The sequence below is a fragment of the Rutilus rutilus genome (assembly GCF_951802725.1).
Source record: "Rutilus rutilus genome assembly, chromosome: 16".
In the NCBI taxonomy this organism is placed as follows: domain Eukaryota; kingdom Metazoa; phylum Chordata; class Actinopteri; order Cypriniformes; family Leuciscidae; genus Rutilus; species Rutilus rutilus.
The window spans coordinates 21294883-21310651 of NC_140224.1; the positions used below are offsets into that span (position 1 = coordinate 21294883).

The following is a 15769-nucleotide window of genomic DNA, read 5'->3' on the forward strand; positions in this document are numbered from 1 at the left end:
TCGCAATATATATATATAATATATATATTTTTTTTTTTATCAAAACCATTGCTATAATACTGAAAGATGTCATTAAAGAACTAAAGAACTGCCAGTTAAATTGACGTTGCAAAATATTTACAGGATGAAGTGATATGCATACGTAAAAATAATAAAATTGTTAGAATTGTTTTGATTGCAGAAAATGAAAAAATAAAGACAAAACCTGTAATACTATAAATGTGGTAGTTTTCATGTCAGAAGTGATGTTAGGGACATGGCAAAATGGCAAGATCCACTCAAACCAAAGTAATGAAATTGTTCACTTTATTATCAACTGTGTTTAAAGAACACTACACTACTTTCTATATTTTATCCAATATATTAGGACATGTCGTGGAATAAAAATAGGAATAAATAGCTGACAATGTATTTTAAAAAAATATATAATTTCCAAAACATTAAACCACACCCGGGTATCCGCCCATTCTTTTTTGCGGAACACGTGAACGCGCCGCAGTGCGAGTGATGTATCCATGAAGTCGTTACTACAAAGATGGCGGATTTCCTGCCCTCCCGGACTGCTATAGTTTGTATTCCCAATTGTCTTCTCTCCAACGGCGAAATTGATCAAATTAGGAAGTCTAAGGAGATCGACAAAAGCCTGTCTCGAGAGAAGACTTATGTGAAGAAACTGGTGAAGATCTTGCTGTTAGGAGCAGGCGAAAGTGGCAAGTCAACTTTCCTCAAACAAATGCGCATAATTCATGGGCAGGACTTCGATCAGCGGGCCAAAGAAGAGTTCCGGGCTACAATCTACAGCAATGTTATCAAAGGTACCACGACATTAACTTGAAATCGAGAGAGACACGTTCATTATTGAAAATGAACGGTCAAAGTCATTTCAGCGGCAGGTGAAACTGTTCGTCGATTCCTTTCACTTACGTAAACTTTCGATTGCTCACCCAGCCCATAGACGACGCGAAGGCCAGTGCTTTTAAATGTTGCTATTGTTCAACCCGTTTTACATTGTTAGAGAACAAATTTGACTAAGGAAAATGAAACGATTATGTATGTGAAATGTATGTAGACTATGTTCAAGTTTCACATAAAACCTTTCAGAAAACTTGGCGCCTCATAGAGAAAGTGCAGAGTACAGCGCCTACTTTTGGTCTGGGTTAACTTAGTCATCTGTATGTGTGATTGTTTTATGACACATTCTGATAAGTGTACCTCAATATACCACTGATTCCTGAGACGTGCATGAAAACCAGGTGACAGAACCCGGAATCATATTTTCAGTCATGTTTAGGCCCTGCTTCCATTTTCAAACAAAATGCTTGTTTTTGTCATTGCCTCAACATGATTCAACATCATTAAATACAAACGTTTAATATTTATTATAGATAGGTTATATCCACCTACATGAATTAATGGATGTACAGATTATTTAATACGTTCAGACCAAACATATACCATTTATTAAATGTAGAGCTACTAAAATTAGCTACTTAAAAATATGACCTAAAAGCCCTAACAATTTATTTACAGTTTGAGTGATGAGGTTGACATGAGTATAAGAACAGTTGTTTTTAATAAGTATGTTTGTTTTGTATATTTCTTTTTAATTATAAAACACATTAGAACTCAAATGCCCATTAAAAAAGGGAAATATGACATCAACGAAAAAAAGCTTTTCAGGGTGGAGACAGACTATGATTTTTCATAAATTTGATTGTGTTGACAAAAGGAGACATTGTGGTCTGAAGATACTGTTTCACTTTCTTTTTAAGGTCATTATGTCAGCAGCCTCAAGTTTATTTTTATAGTATCCTGATTACTGCAAAATGTCTATTTCTAATGGGTGTCCTTTTTAGGTGTCCGGGTGCTGGTGGATGCCCGTGAGAAGCTGCACATCCCTTGGGGAGACCCTGAGAATCAGGTTCACGGGGAGACAATTATGGCCTTCGACACTCGCTCGTCCTTGATGGCCAAAGGGATGGTGGAGACCAAAGTCTTTCTGAACTACCTGCCCATCATCCGTGCCCTGTGGCAAGACAGTGGTATTCAGAATGCCTATGACAGACGAAGAGAGTTTCAGCTGGTAAATGAAATGATCACTCATAATTATATATTTATTATTAAACCTTCAAAATGATTGTGCATCTTTTTTTCCCATTTGTTCTTAGTCACCAAGAAAGAAGTAAAGTTTTGGATCTAGAAGCCATCCACTCAATCTTTTTCATAGGATTTGTGTAATTGTGGGGGTTGTGATCTTGAAGGAATGTTGATCTGTTGTTAAATAGCTTGGTATTATGAATCAAGGCAGATAAGCACAGTGTACTTGCATAATTACTCCTATCAAGCTTGTGTGCCACCAGCAGTACACTCCATACACAAAGCATTAATCATAGTGTAATGCCTACTTCTTTCATACATGCATATTTTGCATACATTTGAAATGTAAATTAGGGGCCATTCTTGAATTTATTGGACTGATGATGCAAAAAGGAACTTAAGTTTGTGTTTGCTCATATTGACAGTGATTTAAACCTGAGAGTAATTCACCGGTATGAGTTAAACACAAATAAGGTGACTTGTTAGTCATGATGTTCAGTCTGTGGCTCCGCATGAGTTCAGTTTGCATGTCAGTTATGAAGATAGCATCATTCATGTTCAGGGGCTAGAACCCTTGTGACTTAGATTAGGATTTAGCTCATTTTCCAACAAAAAATCTCCATTGTTGTACAGGTTGTGATTAGCATGTTTATCCGTATTTATACAGTGATAAACATTAATTTGGTTGTACATTTAAGCCAGTGACAAAGTAACTTTCTCTACCTAAGGCTGATTTGCATACTTCACAAAGCAAACCAGTAGAGGCCACAATGCTGTGCTCCTGAAAACTCTCTTACCAGTTTTTGCTTACGAGGGCCAGAGTAATCTAGCAAATTAGTATAACATAATAGGTGTCTGTCTTGGACCAGCAAATGTGGTGGAAAATGTATGACTCTGTGTGTGTGTACATATATATATACACTACACAAAGTCAAAGCTTCACCTTCTGCGCCACAGTTCACATAACAAAGACCTAATTATGATTGTCTTTTTTTTCTCTTTAGGGTGAATCTGTGAAATATTTCCTGGACAATGTGGATAAACTTGGACAATCGGTAAAAATAAATAGTGTTTCTTAAATGTTAATGTCATTATGTCATCCAGAGCACAGGGTAGTTGGTATTATACCAGTATGTACATGATACAAATTTAATGACACTTAAAATGAAATTGAAAATAGATTTTTGGATCCACAGACATCAGGTTGGCTGATATATTGTTTTTTTTACTGGTACTGATTCATTGCATTGTAACATTGGTACAGGTTAGGGGTGGGCGACATGACCATAATCTTATATCACAATATAAGTTATTTTATTTCTCTCTCTCTCTCTCTCTCGCTCTCTCTCTCTCTCTCTCTCTCTCTCTCTCTCTCTCTCTCTCTCTCTCTCTCTATATATATATATATATATATACACACCTATTTTTGGTTGAAATAAGGTTATGATATCAAAATTCATAATTGGTGTAAAAAATGATGAATTTCAATGACATTTAGAATTATGAAATTACAGCAATAATTAAAAGTTCTCAAGCTTACTGTTGACGTGAATGGTCAGTAATAAAATAATTAGAACAAATAATCTACAATAATCTTACAAACAGTAGGGCAAATAAATATAATAGCACAAAGATACAAACGAAAAGCTGCAAGCAGCGATACTGGGCCAAGCATTGAAGTGAAATGTGCAAAATGTGAAGCCCAAAGAGCACAAAGAAGAGAAATGGCTTTTACATGAATAATTGATGTGAGAATAAGAAGTAACAAAATGAACAACAGAAAAAAGGGGCAGGACAAAGAAGAACTGAGCAGACCCAGTATGACATCCTCTGTATATATCTACGCATCTGGTTTTCTCCCTAATGTTCATGTAAAGGCCCTTTCACACTGAGTGTGATGCATTAAAGCAAAGCGAATTGCAGACGAATGGTGCTTTTATCACAAATGCGAAACCATTGATCGCCTATGGCTAATTCACGCCTGCACGATAGGTGGCGCTGACTGAGAATGCATTATGTATCTTTTAGGTTTTTCCATTTGATTTAACCTTGTCCACTGCAAATTAAGATAAACAAAGTGGGGTACTACACTAGAAACACAAATGATCTATAATGCTTACGAGACCTTACAAGATTTCTTTTGACCAAATACATCAAAAAATCGCAGCTGGGTAGCAGGCGCATTAGAGCTACAATGAGCATCAAGCTACACATCACCATTTATGAGATTATTGCTGTTTTTGCTCAAAACATACTTTAGGTAGATGGATGAAAGCCGAACGTTTGGATTTCCAACCCGACATACTGTAATTACCACAAGGACCCGCCGTTAACGATCTGTCCCTCACGGACCGCGTGACTTCACCACTTCCTGTGGAGTTTTTTTTTCTTTCTTTCTGCGACTAACCAACTAATAAAATCTTGGTCGACTAACCCTCTTCTAGTCAAATAACGTTTAGCCGACTATTAGGGGGCAAGCCAAAAAAATATCCCGAGCCGCATGAAAAAAAAAAGTGATTTCTTAGAAATATTCCACTAACCTCTAACCAACAACATCTGTGATACATAGTAAAACCAATGTAACTCATATATATCGAGCAGAAACAAAGCAACCTCGGCTTAAGTTTTCAGGCCTTCCCGCTCTCTAACGTCCCCCCCCCCCCTGTTATATTCCTTTAGCCTTTTCTTCTATGGTTATCTCTAATTTCTGCAGTCTTTTTGCTCATGTCCTGCTTGCTCACTCTCTCTCCTCCCCCATCATGAGCGTAAACACTAGCAAATATTCACAAAATTGTTTGAGTGTTAATTTCAATTTTTAACAGCATTTCTCAGAAATCACTTACTGTACCTTTAAACTGGCAAGGCTTAAAACGCATGCAGATAAACTTTCGTGACAACGCAGCGCTGCCACAACCTGGATCCGTGAATCTATACCTTTGTTAGGGTGTATTTATGGAATTTCTACCTGTATATTGACTACCGTTATATCACTCACCCCTAATATAGGTACTACATTTGTAAAACTGTTTTTAGTATTTGGATTAGTATTATGCCTGTCTGATGTTTGTTTCCATTCAATCTGCAGGACTACTTGCCCAGCCAAAAGGATATACTGCTGGCACGAAAACCCACCAAGGGTATTCATGAGTACAACTTTGAGATCAAGAATGTACCTTTCAAGATGGTGGATGTGGGAGGGCAGCGGTCGGAGCGCAAGCGATGGTTCGAGTGCTTTGACTCGGTGACCTCCATCCTCTTCCTGGTCTCATCCAGCGAGTACGATCAGGTGCTCATGGAAGACCGTCAGACCAACAGGCTCACGGAGTCGCTCAACATCTTCGAGACTATCGTCAACAACCGCGTCTTCGCCAACGTCTCCATCATTCTCTTCCTCAATAAGACAGACTTGCTGGAAGATAAAGTTCAGAACGTGAACATCAAGGACTACTTCCCCGAGTTCACAGGGGAGCCCCACGATCTGCAGGACGTGCAGAAGTTCCTGGTCGAGTGCTTCCGTAACAAGCGTCGAGAACAGCAGCAGAAGCCCCTTTACCATCACTTCACCACCGCCATCAACACAGAGAACATTCGCCTCGTCTTCCGTGATGTCAAAGACACCATCTTGCACGACAACCTTAAACAGCTCATGTTACAATGAAAGGCACCGATTGGCCTTTAAGAACATTCCATTTTAATTAGGGTTTTACTTTATTTAATACAAGTACAAGTGGTTCAATACATATTGTGGTTGAAGAAAAATGGATAGGATAATTTTGCAAACATATTTTCTTTTTTGCATAATATTACGTCATATATATATATATATATATGCAAAGAATTTGATATAAAAGCAACCTTTTTTTTAGCTGCTTGTAGCCATATCAAATATGCCAAGGAATGGTCCTCAGTTATTCACCAAAATGCTGTAATTGTGATTGTTTACTGTATGTTTATAGCGCATATTTTCGTATAATGGAACCGTCAACACTCCTCTAGCCCTTAGGCTTAACACCTAGTTTTGGATGAAGCTTTTTTTCAAAAAGAAATCGTAAGAACTCAGGGCTTTCAATGTTTAAATCAAAGAGCTCTTCTGCACCAGTGAACAGGTGTTGTTTTCTTTGTGTGTGTGTTTTTTTTCTTCTTTAGATGGGCTTTAGCCTGGTCATATTGTCTAATTTTTTGATAGAAGAACATGGCCTTTGTCTTCCCACACTCAAAATGCCTTTTTGTTGCACTCAGATCATGACAATAATGTAGTACAATTAAGGTACTTTATGAAGTACTTATTTGTCATTTATATGTAAAGGGAAGATGTCTTTGCCGTTCAAGCCTGTACAGAGGATCTATACTTACAATTTATTTTGCTCTGACAGTTTTTTTTCTCTCTTGAGCTTTATATTTTACACACTAACGTAATACCATACTTTTACTGTATTTTTCTAAAAGCCCTGAAAATCGATATACAGTAGTCAGCATTTGAAGTGGATCAAAAAAGTTCATCGAAGTTGTCCTAAGACAAGAACAGGTATTGTTCAAAATGCACGTATAACTTTGATGAAAGGATTTGATTCACTTCAGATGTTGACTACTGTAGATTTCTTTCCTCTATTTCTATTTTTATGAATTCACTTTAAAAACAGAAAGTTGCCTTGTGTTTTTGGTCCTGTGTAGGTTAAAGTGGACAGCTTTAGCTCAGGGTTTTATTAAATGACTGTTAAAGCAGTCCGGGTGCCTTTCTGTGTAGTGGTTTCTACAGACATTTGTTTTGGTTTTGTTTTACAGGCCAAGCAAAGGCCTTGCCTTAAATGTCTGTAGATCAACCAAAGCTGGTTTGATGAGACAAAGTGTTGATGGAGAGACTAAGTCTTAATGTAATCTTAAAGAAAACAAGCACTGTAATCTGACTGTTGGTAGTAAATTGATATTAACTGATTGCCTGATTTAAGGTCTTTATGTATAAAATCTGTAAAAGAATTTGCTTATGCAATGTTGTGTATCTTTGTCGTGGCCATAATCACTTGCTTTTGTATAGTGTTTTCTTATTGTTTTTGATGATCACATTTGTGTAATTCTGTTTATTAAATCTGATTATTTTATCAGAGTGGTTGTTTTCTTTTTTTTCTGGTGACTTGTCATTTCAGTGAACAAAGAGCCAGTGTCCCACTAATAAAACATCCTATGATTTCTGAATAAAATTCCAGTTCCTGTGTTGATTTTGTTTTAGAAATCATGCATTTTCATTCTATCATTCAACAACTGCTACTTTTCTAAAGATGTCTTTTGATTTTTAACACGTGCTTTTATTTTGTTACTGAATTATGTTTGAAATATCACTAATTATAAATGGGATTAATTACTGACACAGGTCCAATAGTATTATAATATTTGGTACTGTATAAAATAGAATATGCTTTTAACTGTTTGCAATTAAATACATTTTAACAAATTGTTATATATTGTAACGTTTCCCAAAAATACCAGAAAAAAATAATAAAGCTTGTTTTAAAAAACAAAACAGTGATTACAGTGATTGGGACTTTACATTTGAAAAACACAATGGCAGCCAATGTAAAACTCGAATTTTGTTCTGATCTGAACAAGCTTGCGTAGGCTGCAGCTCAACTAGGTTTGCCGTTTCTGGTTTCCGTTTCTATTGCTGTTTCGTTCATTATTGTTCAGTTTTACCTGAAACATCCAGTCTTCGACGTTCATTCTGGAACACATTTTAAAGGTAGCTTCAGCTTTATTAATAGGCCTATGTGTTGACACGTGCGTTTGATCTGTTATAGCTAATCAATTTATTTTATGTTATAATCTCAACGAATGTCAAGTCAAGTCGAACTGTGTTGTCATTCAGTCGTGTGTGTGTGTGTGTGACTGCGAAGTCGCATTCCTCTGACACGCCGTGGTAAAAACAACTTAACTTTAATAATTAATGGCGTGACATTATCGCAATATGATACAGTACATACAGTACATTCTAGTGTAGCTTATGCAGTGCAAGTGTAGCAGACAGTAAACGTTGGACACAATACAGTAAATGACAGTAGTCAGTATAGGCAGTATAGGCTACGGCAAGCCACATTACTACACCTGTATACTTGGAACATGCATTTTATGTTTGGCTTTTATTGTATGTAGGAGAGAGAGTAGGTGAGCCACATTTTTGAACAGTTATTTAACATGATTAAATAAAAAATTACATTTAATTTACTTTCTTAATGCATTTCCTTGGTTTTATTTTCAACAACAACAAAAAAAAAATTACTTTTTTTTTTTTTTTTTACATGCCATAATTTTTTACCATTTAAATGATTTTTAAAATAAATCAATCATTTTATTCTGCGATAGGCTACTTAGGCCTGGTTTCACAGACAGGGCTTAGATTAAGCCAGGATATTTAAGTAGCTTTATAAAACGTGCCTTAGAAAAAAATATTACTGATATGCATCTTGAGACAAAACAATGGTAGTGACATATTTAAAGATATACCAGTGCTTTCAGTTAAAACAGCTCAAACATGCATTTTAATCTGGGGACCAGTTTAAGCCTAGTCTGTGAAACCAGGGGATATAATGTTACAAAACATTGTATTCATCAAAGAATCCTGAAGGATTTTTCATAAACTTTTCATAAGCAGCACAACTGATAATAATAAGAAATGTTTCTTGAGCACCAAATCAGCATATTAGAAGGATTTCTTATATTAGGGATCATGTAACACGTAGGCCTAAGCCTGAAATAATGACTGCTGAAAAGTCAATCATTTAAAATACGTTTTTCACAATATTACTGTTTTTACTCTATTTGTAATCAAATAAATGCAGTCTTGGTGACTCTAAAAAATATTTAAAAAAATCTTACTAACTTTTGAATTTAGTGTATATATTATATATATATATATATATATATGTATATATATTATATTAAGTTGGGAGGTTTTTAAAATTTGAATAAAATGAAAACTGAACGACTGTAAAGTCATGAGCCAATATGTTATTCAAACTTAGATAGCATAACAAATGTTTAAACTGAGAAATCTTACAATTTAATGCACAAAGTGAGCTCATTTCAAATTTGATTCCTGCTACAGGTCTCAAAATAGTTGAGACAGGGGCATGTTTGAGATCCATGCATGGTGTAGCATCTCCTCTACTTTTCAAAACCGTTTGAAGACGACTGGACATCAGGGTTATGAGTTGCTGGAGTTTTGGTGTTGGAATTTGGTCCCATCCTTGCCATATATAGGTTTCCAGCTGCTGAAGAGTTTGTGGTCATCTTTGACGTATTTTTCGTTTAATGATGCGCCAAATGTTCTCTATAGGTGAAAGATCTGGACTGCAGGCACCCGGACTCTTCTACGATGAAGCCATGCTGTTGTAATACCTGTATTGTGTGGTTTTAATTTGCATTGTCCTGCTGAAATACACAAGGCCGTCCCTGAAATAGATGTCATCTGTAGGGGAGCATACAGTGGGTACGGAAAGTATTCAGACCCCCTTAAATTTTTCACTCTTTGTTATATTGCAGCCATTTGCTAAAATCATTTAAGTTAATTTTTTTCCTCATTATTGTACACACAGCACCCCATATTGACAGAAAAACACAGAATTGTTGACATTTTTGCACATTTATTAAAAAAGAAAAACTGAAATATCACATGGTCCTAAGTATTCAGACCCTTTGCTCAGTATTTAGTAGAAGCACCCTTTTGATCTAATACAGCCATGAGTCTTTTTGGGAAAGATGCAACAAGTTTTTCACACCTGGATTTGGGTATCCTCTGCCATTCCTCCTTGCAGATCCTCTCCAGTTCTGTCAGGTTGGATGGTAAACGTTGGTGGACAGCCATTTTCAGGTCTCTCCAGAGATGCTCAATTGGGTTTAAGCCAGGGCTCTGGCTGGGCCATTCAAGAACAGTCACGGAGTTGTTGTGAAGCCACTCCTTCATTATTTTAGCTGTGTGCTTAGGGTCATTGTCTTGTTGGAAGGTGAACCTTTGGTCCAGTCTGAGGTCCAGAGCACTCTGGAGAAGGTTTTCGTCCAGGATATCCCTGTACTTGGGCACATTCATCTTTCCCTGGATTGCAACCAGTCGTCCTGTCCCTGCAGCTGAAAAACACCCCCACAGCATGATGCTGCCACCACCATGCTTCACTGTTGAGACTGTATTGGACAGGTGATGAGCAGTGCCTGGTTTTCTCCACACATACCGCTTAGAATTAAGGCCAAAAAGTTCTATCTTGGTCTCATCAGACCAGAGAATCTTATTTATCACCATCTTGGAGTCCTTCAGGTGTGCTTTCATGTGTCTTGCGCTGAGGAGAGGCTTCTGTCGGGCCACTCTGCCATAAAGCCCCGACTGGTGGATGGCTGCAGTGATGGTTGACTTACTACAACTTTCTCCCATCTCCCGACTGCATCTCTGGAGCTCAGCCACAGTGATCTTTGGGTTCTTCTTTACCTCTCTCACCAAGGCTCTTCTCCCCCGATAGCTCAGTTTGGCTGGACGGCCAGCTCTAGGAAGGGTTCTGGTCATCCCAAACGTCTTCCATTTAAGGATTATGGAGGCCACTGTGCTCTTAGGAACCTTAAGTGCAGCAGAATTTTTTTTGTAACCTTGGCCAGATCTGTGCCTTGCCACAATTCTGTCTCTGAGCTCTTCAGGCAGTTCCTTTGACCTCATGATTCTCATTTGCTCTGACATGCACTGTGAGCTGTAAGGTCTTATATAGACAGGTGTGTGGCTTTCCTGATCAAGTCCAATCAGTATAATCAAACACAGCTGGACTCAAATGAAGGTGTAGAACCATCTCAAGGATGATCAGAAAAAATGGACAGCACCTGAGTTAAATATATGAGTGTCACAGCAAAGGGTCTGAATACTTAGGACCATGTGATATTTCAGTTTTTCTTTTTTAATAAATGTGCAAAAATGTCAACAATTCTGTGTTTTTCTGTCAATGTGGGGTGCTGTGTGTACAATAATGAGGAAAAAAAATGACCTTAAATGATTTTAGCAAATGGCTGCAATATAACAAAGAGTGAAAATTTTAAGGGGGTCTGAATACTTTCCGTACCCACTGTATGTTGCTCTAAAACCTTTATATACACCTTTCAGCATTCATAGAGCCTTCCAAAACATGCAAGCTGCCCATACCATATGCACTTATACATCCCCATACCATCAGAGATGCTGGCTTTTGAACTGAACGCTGATAACACCCTGGAAGGTCTCCCTCCTCTTTAGCCCGGAGGACACGGCGTCTGTGATTTCCAACAAGAATGTCAAATTTTGACTCGTCCATAGACAATAGAACACTATTCCACTTTGAAATAGTCCATTTTAAATGAGCCTTGGCCCACAGGACACGACAGGGCTTCTGGACCATGTTCACATTTGCAGATGGCACGGCGGATTGTGTTTACCGACAGTGGTTTCTGGAAGTATTCCTGGGCTCATTTAGTAATGTCATTGACACAATCATGCCGATGAGTGACGCAGTGTCGTCTGAGGGCCCGAAGACCACGGGCATCCAATAAAGGTCTTCGGCCTCGTCCCTTACGCACAGAGATTTCTCCGGTTTCTCTGAATCTTTTGATGATGTTACGGCACTGTAGATGATGAGATTTGCAAAGCCTTTGCAATTTGACGTTGAGGAACATTGTTTTTAAAGTATTGCACAATCTTTTTATGCAGTCTTTAACAGATTGGAGAGCCTCTGCCCATCTTTACTTCTGAATGACTCTACCTCTCTAAGACATCCCTTTTATAGCTAATCATGTTACAGACCTGATCTCAATGACCTTAATTAGTTGCTAGATGTTCTCCCAGCTGAATCTTTTCAAAATATCTTGCTTTTTCAGCCATTTGTTGCCCCCGTGCAAACTTTTTTGAGACCTGTAGCGAGTATCACATTTGAAATTAGCTCATTTAGTGGATAAAAGTGTAACATTTCTCAGTTTAAACATTTGCTATGTTACCTATGTTTTATTGTGAATGAAATTGTTTTATTCAAATTCAAAAAACGTCCCAACTTCTATATATATATATATATATTAAATTCATAATCCTTTGGAGGTGTTTTAGCAAGGTTTAATGCTTTTTTCATTTAATTAATGCTTAATTAATATTTCACCTTGCACGTGGATGTCTGTAGTGTGACTGTGTTTGTGTGTGTATTTCTATGGACAGATGCAGGTTATTAAGCATCCTGTTGAGAGACTGCATACTGCTCTCCTGTCCACACGGAAAGATTTAATAAAAACATTTCAAAAATTCAGCAGAGCAGAGAAGACGTTTCTAGAAGATGGGCTCGTGCCCGGCAATTCACTTTTCAGCCCCATCACCATTCACTCAGACTCGGACTGGATTCGTGCACATCCAGAAGATCATCAAGACTTTCAGAGTTTTTACATCAACCCATACCGCCGTTCTCCAGACCGTGGACATAAAACCATCTATATTCAAACTATTGGTTAGTGTACTTTATATGTAAAACAGCTTAAATGTGTCATTTATTACCATGTTTACATTTGTCATTTGATCATGTTGATAAATGCACAGGCTCTTTTGGTGAAGGAGCGGTTGTGGCAGAGCAGTATGTTGAATGGATGAAGGACTACTGTCAGGCGTTCTTTTTCGGACTAGTGGTCAAGCTTTTACCACCAGTAACAGTTGCTTCAACAGCCTGTTCATTTCGGGTCAACAACAACACACATAACCTTCAGCTTCATGCTGGTTAGTATTGCTGCAACAGAACACAACCAGAACATAGTCAGTGAGGCAATTACATTTGGCAGACTTAAATTTGGTCTGTGCTTCATTCTGGTATGTAACACCTAATTTTCACAATCCAGTCAATTCCTGACAGATAAAATCTGTTGTTACTGAAATATACATTATGATAATTGCACATGGGTTACAAACGGCAGTTCACGTTGACTTTTAAACTGCTTTCTTTTATTTACAGGAGAGCTGTTGAACTTCTTGAAAAAGAAGAAGCCCAGAGATGCTTTTTGCATTGTGGGGATCACCATGATCGACTTGTACCCTAAAGAGTCATGGAATTTTGTTTTTGGCCAGGCCTCTCTAACTGAAGGTGATTTTTGATTCTGTTGCAGTGGTCTTATTAACGACTTGTGCTTCAAATGTTGTTGTAACTTGAAAGGAATGTTGTCATTGTAGCCGTTTTGATTTAATACGCCTTTTGTCATTTTAGCAGTTCAGTTAAGTTTGAATGTTTTTGTTACTGTAGGAATGGGAGTCTTCAGCTTCGCCCGATACGATGAGCATTTTTATGAGAGAAGCTATGCAGGGCGGCTTAAGAAGAAAATAGAGCTAAAGCAAGGAGACTATTCTGTGTTTGATAGTTACTACACTCCTCCAATCACCAGCATTCTCCTCCTCCGCTCCTGCAAGGTGAAGTGAGATGACTGTGCTTCTAAACTCCCCAACCCTTACACAGAAAAAAGTGCATCAATGCTTTTTATGCTTTGGAGTATACTTATTAATATAGTTAAACGCAAAACCAGTGAACAGATATTTTAACAAAGATTTTTTATAGATGAAAAGACACTATCTGGGTCAGTGGTTTTCAACTGGTTTGGCCATGGGACCCACATTTTCCAGTGGTCATCAGACTGTGACCCAAATTTTTCAGAATTTTAACCAAGCAAATTTATTTCTCAAAAATGGTTGACACACACACACACACACGCACACACACAAGTACTGTCTCACTTTACTTAATATACATATTATTGAAGAATATCACTAACACTGATCATCGGTATAAGGTAAGTCTATTAAATAGTAGTAAGTTGGCATGAGCGACCATAGTCATCAAAAATATAGAAAAGAAAACAAACTGAAAATAAAGTGGTATTTTGGGTTAAGGTTTGGCTATAGTTATCATGGTAAATACACAATACTAACATGAGCTGTTAATGAAACATATGGACACTGATCCTGATGAATAGAATGTGTTTTAGCTGGGAAGGATTTGCATGCAGGTATAATGTACAATGTACCAATTATGTAATTTATTGGTACAGTTTTGGTCATTTCATTCGACTTATTAATTGACAACGTAACTAGGACGTTGCATGCTCGTAATTTCCTTTGCTCTATGTGAAGTGATCCCAGCAAGCAATTTTGCATTTAAAAGAGGTCTAATAGCCGTCCAAACACAGCCCTGACGTCTAGGCTAAAACAAGGCAAAATTTCTGTGAAAATGTAATAGATGTCTAACCATAGCCCAAGAATAGACTTGTCATCAATTAGATAACATGTCAAAGAAATTAAATCAAACACCTTGTAATCACTGTTGACTTTGCTTACATGATGTAATATCATACATCTCGCAAGTTAATTTGGCAAAAACGACATGTAGCCAAATTCAAGGTTATTTTGGCTAGAAGTGGGTTACTCATAGCCGGACTATTTTGTCTCTATAATTAACCTAGACAGTGAAATGACACCTATTGCTTGCTGGGGATATTATTGGCATTTGCGTGCATTTGAAGAGCGCACACCGTGAGCACAGTATACGTCTGACAGGAAAAGTTATGAAAGTAACGTTAGAATAATGATACTGACATATAGCCTGACAGCAGATACTATCAGCACAACGTTTTTCTCAGGCATTCTTTAAACTGCATCTGACAGTGGAGTCAACAGGAGTTCATTCACGTCTTTCAAACTAAAAGTCTCGCATTTGAAAAACATTTCATACTTTTTTTGTTATTGTTGTTTCTTTGACTTCACAATCCGCGACCCACTCAAAACGGTCTTGCGACCCACTTTTAGGTCGCAACCCACCAGTTGAGAAACCCTGATCTAGGTCATTGTGTGGTTGAAAATGTGTGTGGCTGTCTGTAAGTGCACTAAACTTTGTATTTGAGCTCTTTTAACCAGACCTGTTATTTGTGCATCTCTTTTAGACCCTGACTCATGAGATTGGACATATATTCGGAATGGAGCACTGCCAGTGGCTAAACTGTGTCATGCAGGGCTCCAATCACTTAGTGGAGTCTGACCGTCGGACACTTGTCCTGTGCCCCATCTGTTTACGTAAACTACAGTCTGCCATTGGATTCAAAATAGCTGACAGATACAAGGTAAGCCCAAATCTATTTTGACTAATTTGCATGCACTCTAGTGTTCAGGCCCACTGATCTAATCAATATAACATGATATCAATCAATCAATATACAGTAACATCAATATACAGTAACATAGTACGTTACACAATGTAAAATATATATAATACCGGTATGTACTCTACAGGCCATACTGCACTGGATTGAAGATGGAGCTGACAGCAATGGACAACATTCAAAGCCCACACAAGCCTTTCAAGAGTATAAAGACTGGTTGTATAAGTGCTTACAAATATTGGACAGTGAAACACCATGAACCAGCAAGTTTGATCTTTTGCTACCTGCCGACAAGCAATGTCAATGCAAGTTGAGACATGCTATATATGCACATTCTTGAAAAGAGCTTTGGTGAGAAAGCTTCTGCTTGGAAAATACAGGTAAATGTATATGTAAAGTAGTGCTTTTGGTCTGTATATGGATCAAACAAAATAAAGTTTTATTTCTCTCTTTCCTTTGCTTTTGCTTTTAAGATCTCGGTCAAATCAGAAAACAATTTTCAGACAGCAGT

General features: G+C 37.6%; 2 protein-coding genes across 4 annotated transcripts; both read left to right on the top strand.

Moving 5' to 3' along the window:
• The first annotated feature begins 496 nt into the window (after positions 1 to 496).
• gna13a (guanine nucleotide binding protein (G protein), alpha 13a) lies at positions 497 to 7193 on the top strand. Its single transcript, XM_084434332.1, has 4 exons — positions 497 to 815; positions 1857 to 2083; positions 3102 to 3152; positions 5183 to 7193. Exons 1-4 carry the CDS (start codon positions 536 to 538, stop codon positions 5753 to 5755), a joined length of 1131 nt encoding a protein of 376 aa, XP_084290458.1. The 5' UTR covers positions 497 to 535; the 3' UTR covers positions 5756 to 7193.
• Positions 7194 to 7637: 444 nt separating this feature from the next.
• Positions 7638 to 15712, top strand: amz2 (archaelysin family metallopeptidase 2). 3 transcript variants are annotated; one of them, XM_084434333.1, is made up of 7 exons: positions 7638 to 7828; positions 12293 to 12575; positions 12665 to 12838; positions 13071 to 13199; positions 13356 to 13519; positions 15043 to 15219; positions 15389 to 15712. In XM_084434333.1, the coding sequence occupies exons 2-7, from the start codon at positions 12293 to 12295 to the stop codon at positions 15515 to 15517; spliced, it is 1056 nt and encodes a 351-aa protein (XP_084290459.1). In that variant the 5' UTR covers positions 7638 to 7828; the 3' UTR covers positions 15518 to 15712. The 3 variants fall into 3 exon arrangements, with proteins under 3 accessions (XP_084290459.1, XP_084290461.1, XP_084290460.1); XM_084434335.1 differs by having other exon boundaries at positions 12382 to 12575; XM_084434334.1 differs by lacking the exon at positions 7638 to 7828 and adding an exon at positions 12119 to 12191.
• The last annotated feature ends 57 nt before the right edge of the window (positions 15713 to 15769 follow it).